The 26031-nt window shown below is 44.3% G+C and overlaps 1 protein-coding gene across 1 annotated transcript; it reads left to right on the forward strand.

The window, feature by feature from the left end:
• The first annotated feature begins 438 nt into the window (after window positions 1-438).
• Window positions 439-25594, forward strand: KLHL12 (kelch like family member 12). Its single transcript, XM_062594925.1, is given in 13 exon segments — window positions 439-473; window positions 475-517; window positions 735-932; window positions 7284-7437; window positions 8336-8553; window positions 11279-11428; window positions 13349-13463; window positions 16253-16359; window positions 17562-17757; window positions 19074-19232; window positions 20408-20506; window positions 23413-23599; window positions 23990-25594. Coding segments are annotated over 13 exon segments (1788 nt in total). The 3' UTR covers window positions 24117-25594.
• Window positions 25595-26031: the final 437 nt, after the last annotated feature.

Here is a 26031-nt window from a genome sequence, read left to right on the forward strand (position 1 = left end):
GGGGTAAACCAGATTCATTTTATACAACACGAGTGCTGTGGGAGCAGCCCTACTGCAGCTCTTGTGAGCACATACAGGTGCAGCCCCTACTCAATCCAGTCACCATTTACCGTGACTGTGATATTTTACTCAGGCTCGAACTTCCCCAAATCTGAGCAGAAAAAAACCCACAGCTGCTCAGCCCGCCCCGCGGGCAGGCAGTCCCTGAGCGCACTCGAGGCATCTGGCTCCATTACTGCCTTTCCGGGCTGGACCAGCGGGCCTGGTTATAGGAGGGCGGGCAGCGGCGGGGCGCGTTGGTGCTGAGGGGCCGCGGCAAGGCCCGGCCCGGGGGAGAGCGGCGGGGCCGGCGGCCCAGGCCCGCTCCCTAGGCAACGGGAGGGAGGCCTGTTGCCCGGCAACCAGGAGGCACCCGAGGGGCGGGGTGGCGCGGTGGTCATGACGCCATCAGGGCGCGCCGGGCGGGGAGAGGGAGGGTGGGGGGGCAGGCGCGGAGCCGGGACCTCTGCCCGCGGCGGTGAGTGCGGGGCACGGCGGGCGGGCCCGGGCGGCGGCGCCCGGTGGTGGCGGGTCCCGCGGCAGCGCCTCCGGGCTGCGGGCGCCGCTTGGGGCGGGGAAGGGGAACGGGAAGGGGAAGGGGAAGGAGCGGCGGCGGCGCTGACCGGAGGGCGCCCCCTGGCGGCGCGGCGGGCGGGCCTGGCCGTGACATGTGGCCGTGCTGGCTGTGCCCGCAGGTGCCGGGCGCCATGGCCCCCCCCAAGGACATCATGACCAACTCGCACGCCAAATCCATCCTCAACGCCATGAACGCCCTGCGGAAGAGCAACACGCTCTGCGACGTCACCCTGCGCGTGGAGCACAAGGACTTCCCGGCCCACCGCATCGTCCTGGCCGCCTGCAGCGACTACTTCTGCGCCATGTTCACCAGCGAGGTCGGTGCGCCCCAAATGCCTCCCCACCGCAGGGACCCGGGCTGCCGGCTGCCTCTGGGTGCTCCACAGTGCGGAGCAGAAAGGGTCGCTCGATGCTCAGCTGCTGCTGTCAGGCTGTTAAGCAGTTGGCACTAGATTGCTCTACTGTGGCACTGGGACGCCTGGTCATGGTGCTGAGTAGCTCTGTTGTGGCAGTAGGTCACAGTGGTGGAACACTGTTGTGGTGCTGGGTTGCCTGGTCATGGCATTAGGTGGCCTTGTTGTGGCATCAGGTTCTTCTGTCGTGGTGCTGGGTTGCCTGATCATGGCATTTGCTGACCCATCGTGGCTATGGGTGGCCCAGTTGTGGCGCTAGTTTGCCCACTCATGGCACTAGGTCACTCTGTTGTTGTGCCAGGTTGCCAGGTTGTGGTGTAGATGGCCCAGCTGATGTTAGGTCACTCCGTCATGGAGCTGGGTCACTCTGTTGTGGTGACAAGTCACTTTGACATCACACTGGTTCACTCCATCGTGGTGCTAGGTTGCCTGGTCATGGTGCTGGGTTGTTGGTTTGTCTGATCATGACATTAGTTGGCATGGTCATAGTGCCGGGTTCATGGTCATGAAGCAGATAAACCAGTTGGTGCTGGGTCACTCCATCGTGGCAGCGGGTCATTCTGTTGTGGCACTGGCTCACTCCATCACGGCGCTAGATTTCCCTCTCATGGCAACTGGGTTGCCCAGATGTGGCACCGGGTCACTCCATTGTGGCATTAAGTAGCCCGGTCATGGCACTCAGTTGCTCCTTTGTGGTGCTAGGTCATTCTATCAGGGTTCTGGATTGCCCGGTTGTGGCATAGTGGGAGTTAAAGGCTGCATTTGGGACTGTGGCCTTGAATCACTGTATGCTGTACAACCAGCCTGTGCACCAAAGAGTTGCCAGTCAGAGCTGACAAACCAGCAGGCTCTGATGCTTCTGATTTTTTCTAGCGGCAGTTTAAGGTCTACCCGCTTCCAGCCATCTGTCTTGCCAAAGTTGCCAGCACAAAGCTGTATGAGCAGTGCTGCGCACCTTAGTCCAGGTGGTGAATTAAGGCAGCCACTTTAAAACTGAAACGAATGATGTTTAACTTAAGTCCGTGTTTTCGCACCACCTAGTACGTAGGTGGCTGAGCTGTTGCCCTTGCAAAGAGGACATAAACTGTAGCAGAAGTGTTTGGGGATAACACCATAAGGCATGACTGCTGTGCTCTACATATGTCACTTGTGAGAACCTTTGCTCTCACAGTACATGTTACATTCACATTAACTGTGTGCTATTTTTCTGAAGCACTGAAGGGTAATATTGGAGCTAAAACTAGCACTCTTTTGTGTTGTTAAATAGAAGATGCTGAACCTGGCCTTGTCTTTTATAAGTTTGAATCAATCTTTGTGGCTTCTTCTTACATAAGATGCTTTCCTTGTCATAGCAACTTCCCTGTCGGCAGGGAGAAAAATGACTAAGTAGGTCCTAAAGACCTGCCTGCTAACCCAGTAGTCCATTAAAGACAGAATCGTTTTCTTCTTTGTCTTATCCTGAAATGAGCACTGTCTTCAGAGTTGTGACTTGCGAGATGTGTGTATTTTTATTTCTTTCAGTGCTGGGAAGGGTGAACAGGTGTCTTAATTTCTCTAGGTGTGTGCAAAGCAAGCAAAAAAAGGTATGTGAACCAGCCACATACCAACATATATTTTTATCCACATCTTCATGAATTTTGCAAATTTGACAGGTTTGTGCACTTTCTTTGCATAAGGAAATAATTAAAAAAAATACACAAAGCAGATTCAGCCCCTGGAGGCTGAAGATCTCCATTTAGCAATGGCTTCAACATACGCAGCAGTACAGCAGACTCTTCGTGCTTCTTTCTGTTTGCCCCTATGTTCCTGTTAGTGCTTTTGACTTCCTGGATTTTATCTACACAGTCTACAGAGATCAGATCACTTTACATCTTATAGAATGGTCTTTGTGGCTGCTGACAAAAGCTGAGGATAACAGCAATTGATATACATTGGATCTAAGCTGAGATTGTCTCTTCTTGCTCCTTTATGCTCTCATTTTGACTGTATCACTATAGTGATCTTAATTCGTAGATACAACTTTTTTCTAGGAAAATAAGTGTATCCTGTACCTAGTGGCCATGATCCCTCATTCTCTCAGTCTTCTGAACTGCTGCTGCCTGAAGGATTTTATTTCTTCACTTAGTCTGTATTTCTTCTGATTTTGCTTTTTCATATGGAAACCCCAAAATAACAAACCTGCCAAGTGGCACACACAATTACTATGTGTTTGTGGAGGAATGTTCTTTCCAAGAAATGACAGCTTGGTAAGCCTCAAAGTGGACCTACTTCCTATATGTGTTAATGACAAGTATTTTGGTGAGTGTAATGGGACAGCATTTGGTTGCTATCCAAACTCTTGTGGGTATGGAGTGTTTTGGCCTTGCACATAACTTGAGGGAACTCAAAATGCTTGATTACATAATGGGCTAACAGTCTCTACGAGGGTTCCTTTGCAATGCATCACTAATCCCCTGCAGATTTGGGGACTACATCATGTACTTTTTTAGCAAAATGTGGTTTTTGTCAGACTTGGGCTATGCAAGGCTTTGTTCAGAACTGATGCTTGGGTCATGCCCTGCGTCATTCAGGATGTTACATCTTTGCATGGTCAGTCAGTGTAGCACTGAGACTATCATCTGAGATTATCATCATAGAAAGTGCATTTCCCAATCTATGTGTCTCTCATTTCATTCCTTCACTCACTTCTGACTTTAATATTTACTTTTAAAAGTTCTCAGTCTTAACTTCTTTTCGTTTTTGTTTTCTAGGAGAGGAGAGACCACTGATCACCTGTTGAACCCTTGGCTCTTTACATTTATCTCTGCCTCTGTGCTGAGGAGTGTGGGAATACCGAAACGGCTCCTCTGTTTTACCTACAGATCTTTTCGTTGTGGTAGAAACTGAAGAGCAGTTTCAGCAAATGCTCCATTATTCCCCACGCCCCCCCCCCCCCTTTTTTTTTTTTTTTTTTTTTTTTTTGACATCCTAGTTTTGCCCTGAGTTTCTGCCTTTGTTTGGACACATTAATGTAACTCAGGATGTGTTAAGAGTTGATCATTGGTGCCATCTCAGAAAGAAGCTAGTTTATCTTCTCTTAAAGAGTATCTTGTAAAAACTGAAGAATTCTTTTTTTCCTTTAGAACAAGTCAAAATTTTCTTCTTAGTCTGAAAATAAAGGACTTGTGTTTCTTTTCAGGTTCTTACATGAATGTCTATGAACATCTTGCAGAATGCATTGAGACACATGATTATCACTGTCATACCAGCATTTCTTTTCCCCTACCTGTAAGAAGAAATTGGAGGGGTTTATTCCAATACTCTGTTGTGTATATGCATTAGTGAAAGTCAAAAATAAGAATGGAACTGGGATAAGTGGTAAGATGTATGGTTCCAAAATCTTAGGCTGAACCCAAGGAAGGTCCTGTCTCCCGCACAAAGTGAGTTGTGTGATTTATGGGTGGGGGGGAAGACAGAAAGGTTATGTTTCACGGTAGAGCTATCACCTGCAGCCCTAGTCTTAAAGTTCCCAGCAACTTAGGCATCACAGGGTAAAACTCTTGGTGTCTCCAAGTGACTCTTTTTAAATTTTAACAGGAATGTGCTTTCATGGACACTGCATTTGATTTCTGGATCTGCACTGATGTACACTTTTTATGAACTGTTAGAAATGTGCTTGAATCAGGGCGTATCAATCCCTTATTGCTGTACTTCATGCCAGTTGGCAGAACTCTAGTATGAAACACTAAAAGGGAAGAAATCTGAAATTGTTCTAACAGAACTGCAGGGGATGTCTCATACCACCAAACAGCTGTTAAAGAAAAGCTTCTCATACCGTTTTTTTGATTAGCAGTGCTACACCTGTAACTTTGCATTGCTTCAGAGTGCAGACTAATTGGAGACAGCAAAAAAGCATAAGAAATGTAGAGCACAGTAAAGCAGTGTCTAGTAGTTAGTTTGTTGTTCACTTTTCTAATGCTTATGAATAAAATAAATGATAGATATCCTGTTCAAGTCCTAATATCTGGATGCACTGCTCAAAGAGGGACTATCTCTGTCCCAACAGCAGAACGTGAAGCACTATATGCATTTCCTGATAGCACATATGCAGCCTGGAGCTACGGCCTACAGTTTTAATGGGGTGTTCAGAATCACGTTGTCTCTGTACTGAGATCCTTCTTTTCAGCTCTGATACAAGGACTCTGAGTTATTCAGTATCGTGTACATTGTGTGAAGGTACTTGAATGTTTTCCTCCATCCAAGTAATCTTAGCATATTAGTAAACTGTGAGCCAAATAACAAGCGAGTAGTGCACTGTAGAAGAATTGTATCACATACAAGGACAGACAGAACTGATCATCTCTGTGTTGGTGTTATCCTTGTGGTTAGTGTTTTGGTCAGCAACATGCAAAGAATATGAGCACAGTTGAATACTGATTGTGGGAACAGGACCTTTCTTACCAGCTCTAAGCAGAGCCCTGAAGAACAGTTGTCTACAGCTTCTACCTTATTCAGTACAATCAGTAGATCTGGCACCATTATAGTCTCCAGTCAATAGCTGTCTGTAATTTCTTATCCTACTTCTAAGTGCTCTGGATGGTCTGCATCTTCCTTTGCCAAATGCAATCATATGAACATCCTGTCAGGTTCATTCTGAGCTCTGGAGACACCTATGTCCTTCATTTGTTGCATAAAACAACTTAGCCTTGTTGGGGTGGGGTTTGGGTTGTGTTTTTTTTTTGTTGTTTTTTTTTTTTTTTTTTTTTTTTTTTTTTGGTCTAGCCCAAGCTATGAACTCATTTTAGCATCAAAGCACAACTTCTGGCCTGCCATGCAGCAGGTCAGACAAGGTAATTTGCTGCACCTTTCTTGCTTGGGATGCCATGAAGTTTGTTCATTGTGTCAATAAACTTGATCAGCCACTTCCCTCAAACTGCTTTGGGTGTCACCATTAACTGCTGTGTTTCTCTTTATTGTAAAGTGCATCACAGAAGTGGTTCATTCTCAGCAGACATTTCTTCCCTTCTCTTACTGTGTCATCGAATGCCTCTGTGGGAATCCCACTGACTGCTCTTATTTTCTCTACTCCTATATCATGTGATTTTTCCCCAGCTGTGGTAGTTTCTAAATCAAATGATCATGCTCTGATTGCACTTTATCTTCAGTGAATCCCTGCTCTATCTGTCTGTAACCAACTTTAATCTGATTCTTGGCAAGGAGAGTCAAGGGCTTTCATCTGAATCACACTTGCACTGACACTGACTTCTTACTCGTAAGTCACAGGAGAAAAGATGGGTTTTGCTGTGTGCTTCATGGAGACCTCCATCTCTGTTCAGGTTTGTTCACGCTGACAAGAGCTTGCAGCTATGTGCAGGATGTGATTAGTGATTCCACATGCTAGCCAATTGTTCATGAATCATCAGATGCTGTGCCAGCAGCTTTATAATGGCTGCACTAAAACGCTAATAACTGATGCTCTGTGAAATACAATCTCAGTTTTGTACCTATAGAGGTACAAATTGGGCGGATTCGCCAAATTTCCTGTTCCCAAAGACTGACTGAAACAATAACATTCCTTAGGGAAAAAATGTTGTTCCAAAATGATGTACCTTATATATGATAAAATGACAATGTACAGCTCTTGCTGGTAAGGGGACAAAGTCGGGATTGTCTAAGTAGTATCACTGTATGTGCTATCACTTTACTTTCAAATGTTCAAGTTAAACTTACATTTAACCTTTAATTCTGAATTTTCTGGCCTACAAATAGTCATTCTTTTTAGGGACTTTCACCATAAGCTTACAGAATAGACCAGGAATTGAACAGTTAAGGAAGATTTTTATTTGATTTGGTCTAGAGTAGACTGGTGAATGTGAGGACTCCATACACTGTAGCATGTCATATACACTGAGCCCAGGGAAGAACCCTACTGAACTGTCCCTTCTAGTAAAGCATAGAATAGTTGCATGGAGGAGAGAGTTTAGTTGTCATATGCAAATGACACACAATTTCTGCTATCTCAAATCTTAGCTTGCTCCATTTACAATGCAGTTTGAATGTCTTCCCTAATAATAACAAACTGTCTCTTACCCTGTAGGTGAATTCTCTAAAGAAATTCCCCCACTCTCATTATTCTTTTGGTGAACACAAAAAGAGAAATACCAAGTCACTGTTGAAGCATCTCTGGCAGTTCACATTTTAAGAAGCTGTTAAGTGTTGTTGACTTTTTGATGAGATTCCTGAAAAGTAAACTCTTGTCTTTCTTCTAATTTACAGCTCTCAGAGAAAGATAAACCCTATGTAGATATCCAGGGACTGACAGCCTCCACCATGGAAATCCTGCTAGACTTTGTGTATACAGAAACTGTTCATGTAACAGTAGAAAATGTCCAAGAATTGCTTCCAGCAGCATGTCTGCTTCAGCTGAAAGGTAATTGCCAAATATCACCATAAATTGCACAATTGCTGCTATTCAGAGATTTGGATTGTCTGACCTTCTGTAAAGAAGATAGGTTGTGGAAGTATGATATTTATAAGTACTATGTACTTATAAAGCCCTTGTGTTTTGAAACTATATAGTTTATATCAAACTTCCTGGGCTGTCTTGTGAACTCTGGTCTCATTGGTAGAGGAACTAACCTTTATGGAAAAAAAGATGATAAAATGGCTTATTGTTTCATGCTTTGGGCTACAGTATTTCTGCCTAAGAATTTTTAATAGAAAGTGGGCTGTACAGCACATAAACATTACAGCCAAATGGACTTCTGATAATAAGCAAATCCTTGAAATTATTTGACCTTTCCATTATAGTATGTCTGGATCATAACAGCCTGGTTGATGTCATTGCTTGTGTACCTATGAAGCCGATGACCCTGCTTGAGCAGGGAGGTTGGATTAGATGATCTCTAAAGGCCTTTTCCAGCCTCAGCCATTCTGTGGTTCTGTAAAGCTATCAGAATCCACAAATCCCAGGCAACTGTCAAAAAGACACTGGAGAAAGCCTAGAAATCTGATAGCCACATCCATTAGCATATATATTTTTGGTTTATAATCCAGAAAGTAAGACTCACGTGTGACTCCCTTCCTAGTATTAGATTATTTTTATTGCATTTAAATAAAATACCCAAAAGCCCAGACGTGGTCTACTGCTTTGTGTTTTCTTGTCCCTCTGAAGAAATGTTTGCACATGTGTTTCTGTGATGTTTTTTAGCTTGCTATTTAAGTTGGTTTTCCATTATTGCTTAGAACTTTCTTTTCTGAAGTGCTTTCCAAAGCAGCAGTTTGATTCCAGGCACGCAGTGCTCATTCACCTCTTCAATTACCCATAGGTGTGAAACAAGCTTGCTGTGAGTTTCTGGAAAGCCAGCTGGATCCATCAAATTGTTTGGGCATTCGGGATTTTGCTGAGACACACAACTGCGTTGATCTAATGCAAGCTGCAGAGGTCTTCAGCCAGAAACATTTTCCAGAGGTCGTTCAGCATGAAGAGTTCATTCTGTTAAATCAAGAAGAGGTAGAAAAGCTCATCAAGTGTGATGAAATTCAGGTAAAACCTGGGAAGTGCTGCTACTGTGCGAAGCACTTTAAAAGTAAAATATTTAAACCAGTCCGAAATTATGGCTAATTAGTCCACAGTCCTAGCATGGACTTCTCACACAGTCCCTGAATTTGGTACTAATTTTTCATGTACTTTCTTCTAACTTTTTAGCCACATAATCTGAAACTAGTCATCTCATATAGCATATAACATGCAAGGCTTCCCTGCAAATAAGCAGTTGCAGTCAATAACCTCTGTCGAGTTCCTGTTCTCTTGGCTCCTCCTTTCCCTTGAGGAGATTTCAGAGGGTACGAAGAAAAGTTATATCAATGCCTAGAACAGAAATACTCCCAAGATTTTAACTTCTATTTGTAGGCTTGTACATGCTGCTCACTAGCTCTAGGAATGCAGGTGTCCTCCCAGGCATGTGGCTGTCCTCTGCTTTCACAAGCAGCAGAATGCGTGATGGTGCAGGGTAGTCTAACTCTTTAGGGAGTTACATGCAGATTTTATTGCTTGTAATTTTAGGTGCAGATTTTGTTCCATCACGGTTGGTTTCTGGAGGATTTACTACTTTGCTGGCACCTGTCAGATACTTTTTTTTTCAAAATTTTCTGAAAACACATGACAACGTATTTTCTTGAGAACTGAAGTTAAATATTTATTGGTAATGAGCAGACGGCCTTGTTTGTTTTATTGGTGTGAACTTCAGAGAGAGTTGATTTTTTTTTCAGCTCTAAGAGAAGCAATTGATGAAGTCATTATTCAGTTTTTACAGTAACATGAAATCTTAAAAGCCAAGCAATGTAAGCGATACCTCTGGTAGAAATTCCTGAAAGGCCAGTACAGCAGTAGCCAGAGAAGAATTATTGGTGTATTCCAGTCTGCCTTGAAAGTGGCCTTTAGCAGAGCTGACATCCTCTTGTTAATAGATCCACTTGAGAAATAACATGCAAGATGGCCGTAAAAGGCCCTGGCAGAGGCTGAGGTCAGCAGTGGAGAAAGCCTGAGTGTGTTTGGTGTTTGACAAACAGCAGCTTTAATGCTGTGAAGGATTGAGCTTTTATGGCGAGTATTAACATAACAATTCTGGACAGTCAAGAGAAAATAATGAGGAATTTGGAAGTGATCCCAGCCAAACTAATCAGATGATCCACATATGAAAAGTGGAATTCTGTGTGGATTGGAAGGACTGATTCAGGCCTTGTACACACACTGTGGCATATGAACATATGGCATATGATACCTAAAGAAGAGGGATGTCACAAATCTAGCTGTTGCTATAGATAATACAGGAATGATGTGCTAAAGTAAGGTGCAAGAGCCCCCCAGAGAGTGTTATATTACAATACTGAGGAAGTACCCTCTGAAAAATCCCCTGGCTGTTTGAGAAGTATGACAGCAGGTCATCACTGGCATGCTATGTTCAGTATTACTCATCGTATGTCCAGAAACAGAAATGATCTAAATAAGAACAAAACTATTAAATGTGTCAGAGGACAGCCAGTTCAGGAAGGAATAAAACCACCTGTGATTACTGCATTCATGGAGGAGGTGGGGAGAATTGGAAGCAATAAAGAGCTCTGAATGCTCTCCTTTTGTGAGCTCTAATTATCCTTTCCTTGTAATTCAGATATAAAGAGGCCATTTGGAATTACAGTGTAACAAATATAAATCAGTGGAATGGAAGAATTGCCTTACATAATTAACCTCTCTTGCTCCCTGCTTCAGAACATTGTGGAACAAGCAGCTTCAAACTGAACTTCACAGTGTACCCGGTCATGTATTAGTGGGAAAACTCAATTTTCCTGTTACAGTATCTCCTTTTGTCTTCACATTAAATGCCAGTTAACAGATCTCATGATAATAACTTGATATTTGATTTGCTTTCAGGTTGAAAGATCTAAAGACCTGCAAAAAACAAAACCAAGTGTAAATAACATGTAATAGGGCTTTTAACAATTGCTTCTTTTCTGGTAATCATAGATGGATTTGTATGGCTGTGCTCAGTGTATACTGGAGCTACTGCACTTGTAAAGCTGTTCAAAGCACCTGATATTCTCTGGAAGTACCAACTTTAGATGACTTAGTGCATTTAATATCTGTGAGTGGTGTAGGCACTTGCAGGTGCCAGTCCTAAGCGGAAAGAGAAATAAGCCAACATCTGGACAGTAATATTCAAACCCTGAGGTTCTTCACTGCCAAAGTCCAGTTGTTTATGGTTTCTAAAATGTGAATTCAAATAAAAGACCTTACATGTAGCCAGTATGGCCAAGGTGTTAAAAGATCAGTGCATGAGCAATTGGCTACAGGGGATTAAGTGGGTCACTGCTCCTTAAAAAGACAACCTGTCTCTAATCAGTTTTAAGATGCTATTTTCTACTCTGCAACATGATAACTTCTGCTCAACTGGGAGCTCAGGGAGCTGCTCTGGGAGTTGCTGCCTTTCAGTGGGCTCTCTCCCAACATGTGCCTCGCAACTTCTCACTTTGCTATGTACTGTAAAACTCACTTTTCAAGCACTTGTACTGTCAGTTGCAATTCTCAGCTAAAAGGAAAAAAACAAAAACACTTTTATGAAAAAGAAAACACAAGAATTTCATAGTGCATGTAAATGCAGACACGAATTGTCACAGTCTCTTGCTAGCTGTGAAGCAGTGTGAACAGCCTGGAAGTTGTTCAGCCCATTGCTGAAATACCCTGTATCTGATCAATGTGTGCCTCCTCTTTCCAGGTGGATTCAGAAGAGCCTGTTTTTGAGGCAGTTATAAACTGGGTGAAGCACTCAAAAAAAGAACGAGAAGCATCGCTGCCAGAACTGCTGCAGTATGTGCGCATGCCACTTCTCACCCCCCGCTACATCACAGATGTCATCGACACTGAGGTATTGGCAGCCTGGGTCCCTGGGCACAAAACAGCTGGGAGCCAGTATCTACGTTTGGTTGTTGCATTCCCTGGTTTGACCCTTGCTATCCTAACAGAACGTATTAAAAGTAGTTTGTTACTGATACTTTTTGATGCTGAAACCGTGATGTTGTCCCCATTCATTACAGAGCCCACTGTTTTACTCTTTCAGGGAAGGGTCAAAAGAAAACCAGAGCAAGCTCAGAAGTAGTTTTCTGTGCCAGGAATTATGATATCTTGCTTTTCAGCTGACAGGGAGGCCCAAACCATGGAATTATTCAATTGTCTCCTGACCAGTAACACCTTTTCATTGTCATCTGTTGTAGTTTCTAACAAGTGCTTTCTGTCATCTTTTCATAAGCAGTAGCAGATCTCCTTCTCTAGGCTGAGGCAGGCTACTGGCATGGGAGGAAATGGCTGGGGAGGGCCTCAGCAGAAGTTGTTGTGGGTGCAGACGGTGAGCACATACCCTTGAATGAGAAGAGCAGCAGCACCGTTGACCAAGAGCCAACACAAAACTCAGAGCAATATCTAGTCCTTTATGTAGTTGGAGTGTTGCAGAGGCAACCCAAAATATGGATAATAATAAGTGATTGTTAAGTTTTTGCAATGAAAACTTCATTCCAAGCAAGAAGTGATGTTGAGCTAGAGCAAGGTGTGAAAGAAAGGCACAGATCAGTTCAAACTAGCATTCTCATTTGACGGTGATGAGAGTTGATCAATGGTTACTAGCCCTTGCCACCTAATAGGAGCTGAATGTCGAATTGCAGACTTTTCAACATCCATAAATTGTTGATTTAGCAAAAATAATTCTTAATGTGGTATAGCCGCCTTCTACGGTTGTTCTTAAATAAGGGCAGCTAATATGCAGTTAGTTTTGCCAAGGCTAAAATATGTTTAGTCGGGTTGTTATAATCCAGCTTAAACTGAAATTTAAGCCAATATAAAAGAGGCTGGTATCAAAATAACTAGTTCCAAAACGAGTCTAAGAAATTGTGAATATAGAGCCTCAGCTTTATTACTGCCCGGGTTGGCCCCTCCAGACTGCAGATGGGACACAATGGTGGGACATCATTGTCTTGGTGCAGGATGGAGGGGCAAGAGTTGGCTGTGTGTAACATTTGCTGAATTTTTTTCTGCCCTGAGCATCCTGGCCTTCTTCCACAAGCACCAAGAACTTGTAAAAATAGATAATCTTAGTTTATTGCAGCAGCATATAGCACCAGGCACCCAGAGGGAATTGAACACTGGACATTCAAGAGAGGTTGGTCCAATCCTTCAGCCAGGCATGGGAACTATATGTCAATATGTAAAGAAAAGGAAATGAGACTTTGTCCTTGAGCTGCAGTGCCCCCAGCTTTTTCTGAAAGAGGGCCTCACTGCTCCTGTAGTCTCTTCCTGGCTCAATATCTCGTGTACATGCCCAGTATAGAGATCAGACTACCAGGCCCTGCAAAACTGCTTAGTTTGTGCGCTGCTTCTTGTTTCTTCTTCAATGGCAAGGTGCCTGTTTGAGAGTTGATTATGTATGACTGGTCCAACCAAACTGGACTGCCAAACTATTTCAAATGTAGTTTCACTGCCAGTTCCCAGACACACTTCTACTGGCTTAAAGGTGGATTTTCCTTAGTTTTGCAATATACTTATTTTCATTAGGACACCTACAATGCCAGTCATTGCATGAGAAATCAGCCATTTCTGAATTTGCACCATCTTTTCAGCTGCAGTAGTTGTCTTTGCCTTTCCTTATGTGCAGTATTTACACCTTGAGAGTACTAGTCACAGACAGCACACAGATCAGTTTAATGCTGTCTAAACTGACTGGAGTTGACTTGAGGGCAGTCCTTATTAGGGATTTTAAAATACATCGTATGTACCAGTGACTTACGTTTCTCCCCAGCCTTTTATTCGATGCAGTCTGCAGTGCAGAGACCTTGTTGACGAAGCTAAGAAATTTCATCTTCGGCCTGAGCTCCGGAGTCAGATGCAGGGACCCAGGACAAGAGCACGTCTAGGTGAGCAGCAAAAGAAAGGACATTGAGAAGGTCTAGGTTATTGGCAGGTGTTATATTACACACACTGTCTAGTCCCTTGTAATTGTATTGAAGTGATTTGCAGCAGTAATGTATCAATCCACAGTCCCAATGGTACAAAGAAGGCACTGGAGCAAAGGGCAAGTACATAACCCCTTCCTTTCTAAGCTGTTCATGTCTCAAGATATGTTTGTCCCAGCATGCAGCTTTTCAAGAAGTATAGGAGGAGTTTCTTCCTGCCTAAAAAGGCAAGCATCAGTGTCAGAAATCAGAAGAGCTGGGGGGCGGGGAGAGACAGCACTGTTAGAGGAAAGATGAGTTTTCAACAAGGAATCTAAGAAGGGAAGGCACAGAGGATAGATGGACAGGTGCCTCTTTCCTTTCAGAGGTATATTCTTCTTTCCTAGTCCTGCTGAAGCACAGAAATGAAAGTTCTGAAATGTATTGCGGTAGCTTCTACCAAACTGTATTGTTGGGAAACCACTTGGCTTAGGTTTAGAAGCACATGGAGTAAGAGAAACAATAGGAATGACCAACAGAAGAAGAAAAAGTATTTTAGTGGCCCTTCCTCAACTGACACCCCTTCTCATATCTTCAGACCTACTGTCTTTGGACTGTCTTTGGCATGCTTTTATCCTGGACGCAGTCGCAGGCACTGCCTCAGTGCCAACACTGAGACGTTCTCTGACAAGCAAACTTTTCTGTGTGTACTCCAGTGCTGTTTCCTGTGTATTGGAAAGGGACCCTGAAAACCCCTCCAAGCCCATTTCCTGTTATTAATATTGTCTTAGGAGACAGAAGGCAATTTAAACACTAAAGGAGGAGGACAAATTAGATTTGTCAGAGACACATTGATTAGATTTCTTGCCTTCAAGGGAATGTTGTTATGATGTAGTTTAACCTCCAGCATAGTCCAGGCCTCAGCATGTCTTCCGTTTTTTTCTGGGAACATCCTACCTCAATTTCAGTGTCAACTGGTTTAGCTCAACCTGCCATTTTAGAAAGAGACGTTTCATTTTACACTTCTGCTGATGAAAGAGACACCACATCATTGTTTCATTCCGTAATTGTTTGCACAGGTAAAAATTGTACACCCTGTTTTTAGTCTAAATTTGTTAAGTTTCATCTTTGGGATTCAGCCCTAACTTTTTTCATTGATTCAACAGCCACGTGCTATCAGGAATGCTCTTATTATATGTTACTTATAAACTGTGATCGAGTTGCCTATTAACTTTCTCTTGGACAAACTGAAAAGGTTGTGCTTTTAGATGGAATGTTGAACAGCAGGCTTTCCAAGTCCCAGATTGTTGTTGGATCTCTCTTCTGAATTCTTCCCAGTTGATTTTTTATATTATTCTCATTCATTGGAGGTGGCAGCTTTTTGCTTTGTGGAAAACTAAGTCTTGTTAAATCTTTCCTATTTGGTGTTCAGTCCTTCTGCAATGAAAAGTTGGACAGTTCTAAACACTAGTAAAATTTACTTTTATAGAAAAGGCCCAAGGAATCATGGGGATTCTTGTCTATTTTAAAAACAATAATAGAAACCTACCTTCAAGACCATCATTACCCAGGAAGTTAAAACTTTCCAGGTCACAGGTCTTATTAAATGTCAGGGAGAAAATAAGAAAAGTTTGATGACCATCTCAAAGAAAAGAAAGGAGAGGGAAAGCAGCTTTGAAATAAATTACCTAAGTCTTAAGAAACAATTTATAGAAAAATATTTCATGAATTCTTCAGACAGCTCTTGTCAGACAGAAACACAAACATGACAGAAGATGGATTTAAGAAGGGGGGAGCTTGCACTGTGCTTTCCCACGCCACTCAAATGTGCTGCCCATTTACACAACCTTGGCACAGAAATGTGCAGAGGGATTGAATTGGATATTGAAGATTTTTCCAGCTTTGCCTTTTTGTGGTGCTTAACAGTACAATGGAGGAACAGAAGATGATGACATAAATACAAATAGAAACTACCAGGAGAGGTCACAGTGACTCTTTTTTGTTAATGTTTTTAGCGTATCATTCAAATGATGACATGCAAGGGGGAAGATAAAAATATAGGTGTGCCCTTATTATTTCTCTTTCAATTTTTTTTATAGGAATAAGGTGAGAATTTTTTTTTAACAGTTCTTGGAAATACCTTTCCCTCAGCTCTCCATTTTGCCTTCAAGGTTAGTTTCTCTGACTTCTTGCTTTTGTTGGAACAGTTGTGATATTGTCTGTTTTTATCAGGCTGGTCATATAGGACAGTGGTGTCACTAGTTGTAAAATAAGAAAGTGAGGGATTGGAATAGAGTTTGTTCCTCAGTGAAATGGTGAACAAAGAAAGGTACCATCTGGTCTGGATGAGAGTTATAAATGAGGAAAGAGGGCCCTCTTTTGTGAGAAGGACGCGGAGGAGCAGCCATCCTCCTTCACCAGTCAACTTCAGCACCTGACTTAGCCCGCTGGACTTGTCAGAGACCCTCTGACATTAGAAGAGATTGACTCTTCCAGCAGACAATTCAGAACATGTGAGTTGTGCTCCCACGCATCCCTGGAGGAGTTTCTCTCTCGCGCTCTCTTCCTCCCTATTGACAATACTGACTGATCAGTCATCAGTAGTGACTGATAGCAGGGCTAGGTGCTTACACTCAAAGCAGTGATGAAAACAATGATTTAGAGACAGCCTGTTGCACCAAGGCAGGCTCCGTTTTCTCAGGTGATTCCCTTGAGGCCACCCTTTGGTTGTGAAGATGCTGACTTGACTTTACTCTCCCTCTTTGCTCTAGGAGCTAATGAAGTACTGCTGGTGATCGGAGGCTTTGGCAGCCAGCAGTCACCTATTGACGTTGTGGAGAAATATGACCCGAAGACTCAGGAGTGGAGTTTCTTGCCAGTAAGAGACCATTTTTGACCACCATTGTGTTGTACAGCATGCTGCAGTCAGACACTGACAGACTGATGCTAAGAAGGCATCAGCTATATAACATTCCTCTCTGGGCTATCCTTTGTGTTCTACTTAGAATTTCTGACCTACATTCCTTAGGGTTGCTGAGGTTTACAGAGTGAATGCTGAAATTTGTTCATGTTTGAAGATTTACTAATTAAGCATTATATAAAAGACTGTTGTTGTTATGGTTCTAATTAGAGGAGCCTACAGAGAGCCAGAGTCTGCTGAGACCCACATCTTTTTTTGTGTCACATTTCATCTAAGAGGGGAGTTGAGCTCTGATGTTTAGCGATGAGGATTGCAGGAGCAGAGCAGTCAGCCCTGCTTGGGGGCAGGTTGCTTGAACTCTCTGGTTTCATTGTTTCTGAGTGTAGTGGAAGATAGTAGGGAAGAGAGAAAAGTGAAAGTTCCTGCACTGAGGACTATTTCTACTCAAATTTAAAATCACCTGTATTTGTGTGAAACAGAGGAGAACTGCCTCTTCCGTATTATCACAAAATCACAGAATGGTTGAGGTTGGAAGGGACCCCTAGAGATCATCTAATCCAACCCCCCTTCTCAAACAGGGTCACCTAAAGCACATTTCACAGGGTTGCATCCAGGTGGGTTTTGAGTATCTGTAGAGAAGGAAACTCCACTCTCTGGGCAACCTGTTCCAGTGCTCTGTCACTCTCACAGTAAAACTATGATCACTAATCACAGAAGAACCTGTATCTCCTGGTCTTCCAAAATCCTGTTCTTTTTTGGAGGTGAAAAGCTTCAGAAATTTCCATCAAATCTTCCAAATCTCCACATTTTCCCATTGACAGTCTCTGTGGGATGTCACTAGGAGGAACCCAAACCTCCAAGATGCATCAAAGATTCAGTACCAATGTAAGATAAGAGGCATTTAATGCAAAATAGGTTAGTGCAGGGAGACCTAGCCTTGGGAAAAGAGACAGGCCAGGACAGAGTATAGACAGAGGAAGGCAGATGAAGTCTAAGGATTTGATCCAGGGTCATATCCTTTAAATCCATAGTGCCATTTTCCTCTGTAGCACTGGGCCATTTTCCAGCAGAGCAGCAAAAGAGGATGAAATAACAGTGGTTGTTCGCCATGCATCAGTGTTAATTCTTCTTCTTGACTTTTATTCTTTTTACTGTTCTAGAGCATCACGCGTAAGAGGCGCTACGTTGCCACAGTATCCTTGCACGATCGGATCTATGTGATTGGAGGGTATGATGGCCGCTCTCGCCTCAGCTCTGTGGAGTGCTTGGATTATACATCAGATGAGGATGGTATCTGGTACTCTGTGGCTCCAATGAATGTACGGCGAGGCTTGGCTGGAGCCACTACTCTTGGAGGTACGTCCTGTTTGCTGTACTAACAAGGCAGTACAGGCTATTCTGTTGTCATCCTGAAATGCCCAATGCCAGTATCCACAAAGTGGGTGGCTTGGAGGGAGGAGGTGAGTCTGCAATTCTTACTTTTCATCATTTGCATGTAGAAATGGAAAACTTCCTGCCCATGGATCCTGACAGGGCTCTGTCTCCACTTCATTTTTATGGCATGTCTGTGACTTGAGGGAAGGGAACTCTGTGAAGGATTATGGAGTGGGAAACTCTTGGGGTGGTGACTGTGCAGCATATTACTGAGTACAGGTTGCCAAGTACAGCTGTATTCATCCAGCACTGGAGAGAGGGTGAAACTGGAGCATGTGCAGAGAAGGATTCCTGGGACAAACATGGAAACAGGAAACTGCTTTACAAAGCAAAGCAGAAGACTTTCTCTTGCTTACACTGGCAAAACAAAGGCCAAGAGGGAATATGATTATTTTCTGTAAGTATAACTTTGCAAGAAAAGGAAATGTGCGAATAAGAAATGTGCAACGTAAGAATTGAATAAAAACAAATAGATATTAACAGGCCTTGAAAAAAATGGTATGGAAATGAAAGGAAGGTTTCTAGCCATTAACATAGCAGTTATTCTAATCCTGTACTCTTAACTGAAGTAATTCTATACTATATACAGTAATTCTGTACTCTACTGAATATATTAGAATATCTTGGTAATAAGTAATATTCGTTAAATATTATTCATTAAATATTAGATCATTGATGTATCTATTCTAATGAAGGTTCCATAAAAATGTAACTGTTTTGAAGATGACACTTGACAGATTTGTGAAAGCATTTCATAAATTAAGGTCTCCAGTACAAGGAACTGGTCTTGATGATTCAGGCATGTCTGTTGGATCATCTCTTGTTTTGCTGCCAGTGTGTCTAATACCCTTGTAAGCATTTATTATGAGGAGGTGTTGAGGTGGTCTTAATGATAGGCAGGGATTGGGTATGGCAGTTTTTCAAAATCTACTGCAGCATGAAAAAAACAACTAGAGTGTACATGTGCTCTTTCATCCATCACCAAGAAGCAGATTTCAGGGCCAGATGGGTTTTATGTTTGTTTAGTTTGTTGGGTCTGTGAGCAGGCTAACACAGCGAGCCAGGGCAAGGAGGCTGGGTTTGCTTTTAGCTCTGAATGTGCCAAAATCTGTAGTTGTTCTTGTGTTTTGCAATCTATGTTGTGGGTTTGCTCCATCTGTGAGGGTCTCCTTGCTCCACAGCATGTGTGTACATTTGATCACTACCTCACTAAGTCCAACCTCTGTCTAACTTTGCAGACATGATCTATGTTTCTGGTGGGTTTGATGGAAGCCGACGTCACACCAGTATGGAACGATATGACCCAAATATCGATCAGTGGAGTATGCTGGGAGACATGCAGACAGCACGGGAAGGAGCAGGGCTTGTTGTAGCTAATGGAGTTATCTACTGCCTCGGTAGGTACCCTTAGGATCTCTAGGCATTCTGCAAATACATGGTTTCTACAAAAATGACAGTGCAGATGCTATCTGCAGGGATCACAAGTTGTGTCATTTCCAGGCTAGAAGAGACTCCCAGAAGACTGCTGTTGCATACTTCACCACACTGGGCACTGCACAGCTCTATCAGCAAACACAGATGGGTCTCACAGTCACCATCGCAGTGGCTTAGACTGGAGCTGCTATACAACTACACTAAGTGCTGTTAGAAGCAATTTGGGAACAGTCAACCTGCACTTTAGGGAGAGCTGAAGTGATGGGGATGAGCAGGGCCATGGAACAACTCAGGTTTGCAGGGACTGGGCAGTGGCAGAAACACCCTAGAAATGAAGCAGATAGCTATAGGACAGGGGTGCATCTGCTTCACAGGAGGTTCATTTTCAGAGGTGTGTGCCAGCTGTAAATACAGTGAGAGTGCTAGAGGGTGAATCACTCTAAAGACTTTAATAAGCTTGTTCTATAGATATTCCTCTCAGACCCTGGAAAAGGCACGCACAGCACTGTTTTCCACCTACACTGGTTGCAGTCCTGTTCCCGAGGAGTCTCAGATATCAGACACCAGTTTACAGGTTTCACTTTCCTCCCCTAAATTCCCCTTCCCCATGCTGTCCCTCCACACAGGTGCCACCACACTGCTCCTTTGCTGAAGCAGCATAATGCAATTTCTTGGTATCTTCTTGTGCTTGTGAAACAGCTCTTTCTGCCTTCTGTGCTTTCATCTTTCAAGACATCCCATCTTGCGCTCTATGTAGCTCCTAGCGTGTCAACTGGAAGAGGTGGAATGGAGCTATACAGCACAGATCCTAAGCCAGAACCAGGCCTGGAAGCCGTATATCTGCGTTAGCAGCAGGATGGCACCAGCCTGCTCAGAGGGAGGTTTTTGATTCGGAGAGGTAGTGCTGTCTCCCAGCATCACCCTGTGTGCTGCAAGGTCAGGGCTCGCACTGAGCTGGCTCAGGGTCCGGCATTGCAAGCTGTAGAGATCCTCTTTGTTCCCCCAGCCCCAGTCTGTTGTGAGTTGTTGTAATAATCGCCACTGCTGTACTGAGAATGAGCCAAGCATGTTACTGCTTTCTACACAGGAAAAGTTTTCCAGAAATCAGACCTACAGTTTGCTCCTCTGTTTGTCCCAGGTGGCTACGATGGGTTGAACATACTGAATTCTGTAGAGAGGTATGATCCCCACACTGGACACTGGACAAATGTCACTCCAATGGCCACTAAGCGTTCAGGTAAGAGCCCACTGTGTCTTGAGGTCAAAATGTGTTGTGCTGCACTGAGTAAGCAGTGACTGCTGGTTTGTCCTGCTACCCTGGAGGATTCTGACTGGCTCCACCCAGGAGGTTAGTACATCACAGCTGCTTGGCTTTGAGAAGGGATAATTGCAAGTTGTGCTGACTTAGCTCCATAAGAGAAGGATTAGTCTTCACATGTCTGATATCTACATCCCATGGAAAGATGTGCATAGAGGAGTGGAGGGCTTACAAGGAGGGAGAGGAAGTTTTGTGTGACTTCCATGAATAGAAACAGCACATGGCTTGGAGAAAAGCTAGTGAGGGACAAGCTACTGACCATAGTGACTGTGTTTAAGGTAAAGGAACAGTTTGCATCAAGTCAATGCTCCTCAGCTGCACAGGACCCACAAAGGCAGGAGTGCTCTGTCAGGCCCTCCTTCTTCCTGTGATCCCTCCTGTGAAATGCATCAGTACCTGGGGCAGCCCTGAAGCAGAGCAACACTGATACAACAGGGTTACAGCAGTATTATGCTAATGACTTCGAGTGTTGACCATCTGCCATGACACTAAACTTCAGGCCCACCTGCCCAAACCTTCATGGTCGTGCTACAGAGCAGCCTCAGCTCTGCTCAGCCTTACTTGAAAGGACAGAGTGCTCAGGGCTTTCACTACTTGGTCATTCATGATGAGGTAGTTCTGCTGTCCTTACTGGCACTCTTTCAAAACCCTTTTAAAGTTGCTTTTTCTCTATTTCTTTCAATTAATGCACTTCACAATTAACCGAAGCAACATTGTTTCAGTTTTTCTTTCTGGAAGTGTTTTTGTTTAGGGACAAAAGCTAGTTACTCAATTTAAACCATTTTCTAGGCTAGAAACAGTTATGATTTCTTGTGCTTGCAGGGACATTCACTGGAACCCCAGGCTTTAAATATTTACTCCTGTGACAGAGCCATTTCTGTAAAGCATGAATTGGAAAGTATTTTCCATATGCCAGGAATGGCTTTGATTTAGAATCTGGTCATTTCCCACACCCAGGAAGACTCCACATATAAACACATGATAAATCTGTGGGTTTTCTACATCAAAGGTAATGTTCAAGACCTGGCCATCAATCTCCAGAAAGTTTAATGATGCAGATGGCTGTTCACAAGGGGTCTGTTGTATGCACCAGAAAAGATGCTTTCTGGCAAGGCCATAATCACTGAGTTCAAGGGGAAAGCCTTCTGTGAAAAGCACTTCCCAGTTTCTTGTCAGCTTCCCAGAAGACTTGGAGGCCTCTTGGTAGCAGTGCCTCAGCCCAAAAAGCAGACTTCCTCAGTGCCAAAAGGAAGCAAGAACATCATGAGGCTCTTGATCCTCACGCTGGCTCAGCCAGATTCCTTCCCCTGTGCTGTGAACTTGAGCACTGAGATCTGAAACAGGGATTCACCCAGGAACATCTGTCAGCTCTATCTTGACCTCATTTTTTTTGGCCCACCTTTTTATGCTGCCCCTCTGTAGTACTTAAACAAGTTACACTTAAAACATCCATCCTACTATCAGTTTCAGTCCATCCAGACCAATGATCTTGGACCCTGCAGGACTTCCTTTGCCCCAAGGTTCTGACGTTCTTTCTAAAGCTGCCTTCATACAGGTCTTGGAGTTCCAAGGAGGACCAGGACTAAAAGTAATCCTGCCTTTATTCATAGAAATTGTCTCCTCCTTGTTCCTCTTTGCCTCGTAGGATAAATTCCAGTGATGGCCCACCCTACAGAAACCTTGGCCATATTGGACTGCTAGATCTGACTTTCCTAATCAGGGCTTGGTCTGGTCTCCTATCTCAGCTGATGTCTTCCTATTCATCAGTGAAGCTATCAGAGATCCCATCAGAGCAATCTAGCCATTCCCACCTGTTCCGCTGCTCTCAGCAAGGAGGATAGATGGTGAAAGTGAGGTTGCAAATAGTAGAACAGGAAATCTCTTATACCCTGTTTATAAAAGATACAAATCAGTCCCCAGAGCTGCAGAGCAGCTGGCTTGTTTCCTCAGGGATGTTCATGTCAGTGCTGTGGTTACGTGCTGATGATAACACCCTGACTGGGATTACCCTGCTTTTGAGATACTGCTTGAAAGAGCAGAGGCTATTGGCAAGAGCATCTGAAACCACTAAGTGCCTTGTTAACTTACTGCATTCTTGGTGCTGGAAGGAGCTGCAGCTTAGCAACAGAAGCTGGCTGGGGTTGATTTTTCTGAAGTTATCAATAAACCCTAAGTTGGGCCAACTGTGTTATTTATTGCTTTTCCTGAGGCAGGCAAGAACAGCTGTTCAGACAGATGCTTCAGCCCCTTACATCTCTGTGATCGTGCAGTGAAGATAACAGACTCCACTTTTCCTTGCCCTGCCTCCCAGAGGAGCACTGTCAGAATAATCCTTCCTCCAGCTTCAAACGCAGCAGTGTCATTCTCCTTCCTACAGCCAGGAACTGGGTGACGCCAGGGAGCCAGAAACACCAGAGAAACCTGACTCTGTGGTGATCTCCCCAGCAGAGCTTCAGCCAGCCACCCAGCAGCAGAGCTAGGCTTGCTCTGTTCTGTTCAGAGGGATAGTATGTCTTTTAGCCAAGGTGAACATCTTCTGTTGTTACTTATGCCCTAGCTGCAGTATTACTCAGTCCCTCTCCCTTTGGAGATTCAGCAGCATTTAGTAGTTACAGGTTTTCCTCTGTCATATTGGAGGCAAGAACAACAGCAGAAGATCCTGCATTATAACAGCACTTTTGTGGGAGATTTAAGTGTAAGAAAATGTCCTCTGTGTCCTGGGGAAGAAGCAGGAACTCCTCTAGTTCAGCCTCATGACAGTGAGCCCTGGGCATGGTGATGCCAGTGTCACTCATGGGTGTAACTGCTCCTTCCTCTCTTTCTAGGGGCTGGAGTGGCTCTGCTGAATGACCATATTTATGTAGTTGGTGGGTTCGATGGAACTGCACATCTCTCCTCTGTGGAAGCCTATAATATTCGCACTGATTCCTGGACAACTGTAACAAGCATGACAACCCCCCGCTGCTACGTCGGGGCCACCGTGCTACGGGGAAGGCTGTATGCAATTGCTGGGTAAGAGGCTGGGCTGGGCTGGAGAGGGAGATGCTCTCTGCCTACGTGTGTGCTGGAACAAGTGCAAGTGAGTTTAGGTGACAGATCCTGCTGCTATGTTTCAGGTGGCCTCTCCTTGCAGTTATCTTTCAAGCTTTATGATTGAAGACAAGCCCATGGAGTCACTGTGCCCAACCTAAACAGGCAGCATGATGCGCTGGCCCAGGGCCAAGACAAGCAAGAGAGTGCCAGTGAACAGCAAAAGGGAGCCTACTGTTTGTATCGTTGTTTATGGTTTTATTTCAGGCTATTCCTTCTGTATGCAACTGTGCAGCCTCCCAGGAAGGACTGTGAACACCCCAGCCTCTTCCTTCAGCAGCATCAGTCACATGTAATTTTCTGTCCTTGCAGATATGACGGCAACTCACTGCTGAGCAGCATCGAGTGCTACGATCCAATCATTGACAACTGGGAAGTAGTGACCTCCCTGGGGATGCAGCGCTGTGATGCTGGAGTCTGCGTCCTTCGGGAGAAGTGATCTGGAGGGAGCTTACAAAGAAGAACACTCAAAAAATCCCTGCTGGAGGAAGAGTCCCAAGTGATTTGCAGTGACTGTTCTTGAGAGCTGTGGATGCCGTGAAAATAGGCATCAGAATAGCAGCTTTCTGTGCTGCCTTAACTAGAGCATGCGCATAAATGTATTATCTCAGCAGTCATTTGAAATCGGGGGCTCTGTGTGAAGCTGGAAAAAAAGGTAGTGAAGTGGATCAGGAGAAGCTGCATTCTCTGCTGTTCCTGTGGCTAATTGTATCAGCAGAGCAGAGATGCACCCAGCCCTGGCATCAGCTGGTCTCCTGAATGCTTCCAAGGATGTGTACATACAGCAGCTGAGTGGCGTCTTTGGAAGCTGTAGGAACGTGTGGGTCCTCCATTTGCTCTCAGACATGTGTATGCCTGAGGTTGGAATCCAGCTGCTCTTCTGCTCCAGTTTCAAATCATCTTGTACATACTGAATGTTTTAAACATGCCTCTCAAGAGCACATCAGTGCAGAGCCGAATTGAGTGAGCATGTGATAAGGGGTCCTGCACTGTAGCTGTGTCTGCAAGTTCCTCACAGGTCTTCACACAAAAGGAGTCGCAGATTAATGCTGTCAACTACTGAGACCCAGAAGCCTGCGGCTGCAGGGGGCGAGGAGGGGGGAGAGATTGCCTGGCATAGAAGCAGGTGTGCAGCATTTGTGCTGTAATCGAGGGGCTCAGCAAGGTTTAACACATCATATTTTCCTTGAAAAGCTTGACTGACCTAGCTGGAAAGCACTGCATTTTCTGGCAGCGGGAACCTTGCTGTGATTCAGCAGTGCCTTTGCTCCCACCCCTGCGGGGAAGTCACTGTGCAGAGGCTGAGGCCCTGAATGTAGAGATGCGATTGCTACTATCAGCATAGAACTTGCTAGTGAGCAACTGGAGTGCTTCCCTAGGCAGAACCAGTGCCCAGTCCAGCACACCCACGTCAGCCTTTCAATCTAGATTATTGAGTTGATTTTCCTTTTATCCAGGATTTTTCTGCTGCTGGGGCCTTTCTGAAGTGACAACTAGGATTCCTTTTTACCCCTTAATTCTCAACTGTTTATTCCCCTGCCTCTTAACTCTACATCCTCTTACACATCCTTTGCGTACCCCATGAATCCCAAGTGCGAGCTTCACTGCTGGCTCACTAGAGCACTCTCTCCTCAGCATGCCTCCTGCCTTGCTGTGTTTCTGGGAGCACGGGCTCTCCTCTGCCGTCAGCTGGGCCCCTCAGTGCCAGGGCTCCACGTAGCGCTGCTCTTTGAGCGTACTGTTGACTCCTTTGCTTGGGGGACAGGGTGGGATCAGGGACGTGGTAGCATGACTTATGCACTTTCAGCCAACGCTCTGAACTTCTGCGTTTGTTCCTATCACACAAGTGTTCTGTGGTTTCATTTCCTATGTGTATTTTTTAATGAAAATATAAAAAATAAAGTATTTCCTGAGCCAGTGGGAGTTGAGCTTCTGTTCTTTGCCCCCAAGAGGTTTGTTTAATCACTGCATTGAGGGTACATCTTTTTTGACTCTACAAAATCCTTGTTAGACCAGGCAGCCCTCTTCAGCTGTCCTTGCCCTACAGATTTCAGTGTACAGTACCAAAGGGCAAGTGCTCCATCCACGTGGTCCACAGCCTACCAGGCCTGGGAGAACTTGCTAACTAGAGATGAATTTGCTGCAAGATCCGCTTGAGAATAGTGTGGCAAAAGGGCTGAGGAAATGAGTCTATGGTAATACTGTTATAAGAGAGAGTTTGCACTTGCAAAAAACAAGTCCTTTGTCCACCACAGCAATATGGAGTAAGCAGAGCACAGTATTAATTTGTCTGCCAATGGTGTAGCTACAAAATGCCATCCTGGTTTCCCCCTCCAAAACCACCTCTTGATTTC

This window comes from Rhea pennata, chromosome 25 (genome assembly GCF_028389875.1).
Source record: "Rhea pennata isolate bPtePen1 chromosome 25, bPtePen1.pri, whole genome shotgun sequence".
Lineage (NCBI taxonomy): Eukaryota > Metazoa > Chordata > Aves > Rheiformes > Rheidae > Rhea > Rhea pennata.